Source organism: Morchella importuna, assembly GCF_003444635.1.
Source record: "Morchella importuna strain M04M26 chromosome Unknown Morimp01GS028, whole genome shotgun sequence".
NCBI classification, from domain to species: Eukaryota; Fungi; Ascomycota; class Pezizomycetes; order Pezizales; family Morchellaceae; genus Morchella; species Morchella importuna.
The window spans coordinates 580205-586119 of NW_025763425.1; the positions used below are offsets into that span (position 1 = coordinate 580205).

The 5915-nt window shown below is 44.9% G+C and overlaps 1 protein-coding gene across 1 annotated transcript; it reads left to right on the top strand.

Annotated features, from left to right (window-relative positions):
• Nucleotides 1–1856: 1856 nt before the first annotated feature.
• Nucleotides 1857–2852, top strand: LAJ45_08266 (uncharacterized protein; the record flags this gene model as incomplete). The annotated part of the gene is made up of 3 exons (XM_046117817.1): nt 1857–1984; nt 2044–2316; nt 2471–2852. 3 exons carry the CDS (start codon nt 1857–1859, stop codon nt 2850–2852), a joined length of 783 nt encoding a protein of 260 aa, XP_045969104.1.
• Nucleotides 2853–5915: the final 3063 nt, after the last annotated feature.

A 5915-nucleotide genomic window follows, 5' to 3' on the forward strand; every position in this document is an offset into this window, starting at 1 on the left:
TGAATCACAAATAGTCACTCGTTGACACAATGGGGGCTGGCATGCCAAGAGAAACAAGCATTTTCACCTCGCTTATAAACTACGAACCAGTTGCTCAGGGCAAGGATTATTTGTATGGAGTGGCGGTGATCTCTCATACAAACTATCCCTGTTTCCGTCACTTGCATTTTCTGGTTCTTTTCGTAAAGGAGGTGCGCACTAGCTACATGTGCATGTGGTTCACTGGCTGCTCTTATTTACGCAGGACACAGGCCGGGGGTGCCAGGTCTACTCCACTCCGAGTACACGTAGGTAATTGGTTTACTCCACGGGCCTCAGATAGGCCTTCAGCCTTGCTTTCAACCTCGTCAAACCTCATTTTCTTGACGGTACACATGATAGTCACACCACTCGGCGACTTAGAGCAGAGTAGATACCCACTCAAGCATCGATTTTACATAATCTACCACCAGTGCGATTGAGACGGTACTTACATATATGTATGTGATTAAGCAGAGTAGACCGACAACTCTCTACATGTATTTCTCCTGCTAACTTCTAAGCTTGGCAATATCATAAATCCATGTAACCCACCAACCACGACGATACTTTTTCTGAATGTGGAGCCTTGTGTAACCACACAACCATGCAACCACTACGGAGAATTCCGAATGCAGTGGGTATCACGCAGAGGTCTGTGCAAGAAGCAGACTGTGGTTAAGCTTCAGAGGTACGTACGTTGGGAGGTGGGGAAAGGTTGACGATAAGAGGCTGTGTCTGTGCATGAGAGCATACGAACCTACAGTTCCACTCAACTTTAGAGTGAGGATGGTGAACAAAGACGACGTTCATTGCTAGATTCCCGATGTAGGTATAAATTCCAGATTACCTGCAGCTATCCAATTATCCTACGATAACCGAAATTGTAGGAAGGCTACCTATCATCCATCTGGTCTTCAAGATGTGGAGACGATTTATATCCAGGCCTCCTCAGAGAAAATTCTCGTATCACGTGGCTTAGAGACTCATAAATAGATTAATATCCTAGTAAAGGAAAATGCTCCGCAGCGCAGCAGGTAACGCCGTTTGAGTACTCTACAAGTCTAGATAAATACATGAAGTATTCGCAAGCTTTATGTTACCACCTCCGACTCGAACAGTGTTACAGATTTTCCGATGTGCCGCTGCATGTCACCAAAAGAGGGGCAGGGTTTGGGGTTTGAGGTCCCCAACAAGGATTGCCAAAAATTTCTTCTTCAGTGAAGATTAATATGGGATGATCGTGGTTATGAATCAGGGGACGAGATTCCAGGGTGCACACCGTTTGTTGGTAAAGAGCTACATGTATGTACTCTAGATATGGGTAGTACTCTCGACCTGCTATGTGATGGAAGTGCGATTGCGGGTTGCAAGTTGATTTTCAGGTGCAGTTATGAGGTAGGTACATGTACTGTACTCTATGTAAAAGGCTTGAAATAGAATATTCTCAACGTTCAACTTTGTCATATTTTATCGTTCTGGCGTTGCTTTTACATACGTTGTGTTTGTGTGACAGGCGCCTGCAGGTCGCATTTAACTCAGCCCTCGCATCCGCCGCCCAAACTGGCGACTCTCGCTTCCTCTGTGGGCTATGATTGGGCAGTGTTATCGGTTTGTGCTACGTAAAGTGGAGACACTGATGTTGTACACATTCGGCGTTCTCAAGTCTCATGTATTCCCACCACTATTTCCCATTCCCTCGTTTCTTTTGCATCTCCTACATAAGTATAAGAACCGGCCCACCACCTTAAGCTTCTGTTCTTTTGCTTGTGTGGTAACCAGTCAGCTAGTCAACTTCATCATCATCCAATATAAGAAACAAAACCCACAACTTCAAAATGATGAAAGATACCCGCTGGCCAGAAATTCCACTACTCGCCCTACGAGGTGTTCAGTTGCTCCTTGGCCTCTTATGTCTCAGTATGGCAGGCAACCTCATTGATACCTACAGTGCTCGGTCATTCTGGTATGCACTCACTCAACACCTTCCCTCTATATCAACCAGTACTAACATGGATGACACAGGGAATTCAACATTGTCCTTGTTTGTGGCCTCTTCTCTATGCTGTACGCAGCAATCAACTTTGGGCTCTTCTATATCAACTTGCTTCTGCCGTTGGCAATTGTCATCACCGATGCGTTCTTGGTGGTTCTATGGCTCGTGGCGGTGGCCGGATTGGGAGACTTTGAGTCGAGGAACGGCATCTTCGATGAGAACTGCAGCGCCTATGCTAGCTCTAGGCTGAGGAACACGTGCAACGTGATTAAAGCTGCATGGGTATTTGCTTTCTTCAGCTTGTAAGTTTTGTGCTCCTTCGCGAGGACCTTAACTAGTGGTACTGGGATCTATTGGGGTTTGTGATAATTCGATATCAAATCCCCAAGATATCTCCGTATCACCAAAAGGATCCATAATCCCCATCTTGAACTCAGGCTAACGAACCTCCAATAGCCTCGTCTTCTGTGCCACCACCGCGCTCGCATCCTACGTTCTCCACAAAAACCGCAAAGATCTTCGCGGCGCAAAATACAACAGCGGCATGGACCCCAACGGCAATGAAATGGGGAACGGTCAAGCCGTGGCCCCAGTTCAAGAGCAGGTCTACCCAGAGCACAACCCCGTTGCCTACCCGCAACAGGTATATCAGCAGCAACAGCCTCAGGGAGTTCCTAACGAAGGCTACTATCCTCAGTCGCCTGAGCCAGTGATCTCGCCTCCGCAGACCCCCGCGCCAAACCCCCAACAGCAGTACGAACACCAGCAGCAGTATGCCGCGTCACCTCCGCCCCCACCCCCTGTTAACGCACAAGAGATGCCAACGACGTATCGTTAAACGGTGTCGATTTTTTTCTTCTTCTGTTTATGTTTATTTCCTTTATTGGTCTGGCTTTATCATGGGGAAATATCACGGGTGTGATGTTTTTATTTGTAATACTCTTGGTGCACTGGAAATGCAATGTTGAATACGTGGGATGGGAATAAATAAGGGATCAGCCTTTAACTTTTTTGCGATATTACTATTTTAATATTTCGAATTTCACGCTATAATGATTGACTGAGATCTACTACGACATCAGTGGTTTTGGTTGGTGATAGTGGCCGTTGTTTTATTATTTTCTAGCATGGGCACATTTAATACTGGGCTTCATCTAGTTCACGTCATTGGTTATCCGAAAATACCTACTCATCACGAGGTTGACAGAGGTGGGGTTTGCATACGTACTTCAAACAAAGCAGTTTCATTCATTGGGGTAGAATATGACTCACTGCGATACCAACACAAAACCAAACCAATTAGAAGACTCAGCACAACTAAGCCTTTTGCTTCACTCCAATCCTGTTTTGTGTGACCATGGGTTCCCAGCGAGAATGGTTTAATTTAATTTAGGTACTCTATCTGCATAAGTTACCGAGGAGGATCACGATTATGGATATTTTATATTTGATGACGCTCTTTTGAGGATAAAATACTAGGTATGGCTCGAGAAGCTATGGTGGGTAAGTGTGTAAACTTCGGCGTTTGCAGCCAATCAATCTATAGAAATTGGGAGATCTACTCCCATAATGGTACTAGCGCCTAGCCCAATGGTGGAATTTTCTCTAATTCCCATACAAAAAAAGTTTCTCTGAAGTTGACACACCCACCCCCTATGCCTTCTCGCGCCATACTCTCCTCTGCACAGCTAGGGGTGGGAAACACCAGGGATAGATCGTAATTCGGACTTGCCGATACCTGCTCTAATATATTCCGAATCCCTACCCGTTAGACCCTACCATGGTGCGTATCAAGAGCCGAATTATCCTAACCTCACCTAACTGTCCTCGACGTAAGAATGTGGGGTACCTTGTTGGAGATAAGAGCCGAGTCGACTATTCGGAAGAGAACGAACGAAGGAAGGAAGATAGTCGCGAGGCAGTGCCGTTACTGTTCACAGTACCTACATGTAATGTCTTGTGGATCAATATGGGACTGAGCCGTGGATGCATGCATAAGTGCATTTTTTGGTTTATTTTTATGTTTCGATTCTGTTTGGTTGGTTGGCTGTGCACGTGGAGCTGTGCGAAGAGATTGGGCGTGACACAGCACAGGTATAGGAGGGACAAGGGAGCACAAACACGTACAAAGCAGTTACACGCCGCGATCAGAATCGGGATAGATTAAAGATCATCCTTCCTTTTCTTCGCCCCCTTCTAATTCTTCCGTCCGGTCCCCCCTTGCATGGACCTCCAATTGATGTCTTTGATTCCAGAGACAAGATTTCGAAGCGTCAATAAGGCACATTGCTGGTTTTCCAGAACACTTTAGTTTGGTCTTTGTGGTTATCGTTGCGCATGCAACTGGCTTCGACAATGCTGATGGCGCAGATGGTTACGTGTTATTTGGTTTACTAAGCTGGCGAGTTGTTAATTAGATTAGTGATCGTGAATCCGCTATCCGTTACATACGAGCTGTGAAATTGCCTGTAGTACGGTGGAGGCGTTATTCTTGCACAGTACTTGCTTACCAGCAAAAGAACCAGAAAGTGCGGTTGCTCAGGGCAAGGATAGTTTGTATGGAGTGGCGCCGTTCTCTCATATAAATAATCCCTGCTCCCGTCACTTGCATTTTCTGGTTCTTTTGCTGGTAAGCAAGTAAATCACTCACATCACTCACAATGGCTGTCACACATAGCGATTAAAGTGCACAATTGAAAGACGGATAATTTATATGCAGAAACTGCAACTCTGTACTCAATAATGGTTTCGGCCAGTTGTACAATAGGCTACATGTGTACTAGTACTAGCTAAGAGTCACCGTGTAATTTGAGGAGAAAGGTCGCACATAGCTTGTGTGCCCGCAAATTATAGGAGTAGAGACAGTGGTGTTACTTTTCAAGGGGTCACGGCTGAGCTCGGGGAGGAGCGGCTTATATTTGTCAATTAACGAGGAACCTCAAGGCGAGAGATTTGCGTATCTTGTTGTCTCAGCGTCTGGCTACCTCGAAATACCTCGAGTTGGTATATGTTACTTAGGTTTCAAAGTGTTTGGGTGTTTCCCGGGACTTCTGCGAAACGTTGAATTAAGAACGTATAGAAAACCGGGCAAAGAAGGAGTTTCTTTTGGTGAACGTTAACAGGTAGATAAGCGCAACCATAAAAACCAGGTGGGGGAGAAAACGACCATCCCTTCCAATCCTCCAGATTGGAATTAAGAAACTCAATTGATCAATCCAGGTCAATACAGATAGGGGTACCGGCTATAGTGTTCCGAGCTGTACCATCCTCGTGGGATCTCTCGAGGCATAACCCGAGGTGAGGCACGAAACACTGGACCACCGGCCTCGTGGATGAACTAGAAACATGAATGATTTATGAGAGGGATTGTGAGTATGTAGAAGACCAATGTTTCTTATAGGCACACACTTAAAGTTTAGTGGAGAACCAAAAAAAATGTTAAAGAACCAAAAGTTAAAAAACTTCATGATAAACCCCCGAAAGTCAAAATAAATAACGTATCAAATTTTGAAAGCCAAAGCGAATTATTCTTTCTCATACCTCCCACTTGCAACTATCCACCATGAAGCAATGAGAAAAGCTGTGCCCCATTTGCCAAGACAAATATAAGGGTCATTTTCGGGTAAATGATTCCTCGAGGTTTGTAGTGTCTAAATAGAGATCATAAACTATCACTCGATTTTGACATCCTAGTGCAATATGTTTCTAGCTTTTTATGGGTGAACAGATGACTAGTCTATTGAAATCTCCGGGAATTAGTAGACTACTGACTGGCTTGGTTTTAGGAAACCTCTGTACTTCTTTTACTAGTGTATCGTACGTCTGAGAAGTGCATCACAATATATCACTCGTATCACAATCATCGAAAGTGTTGACCGATTTTATTAATTTGTTCATAAGG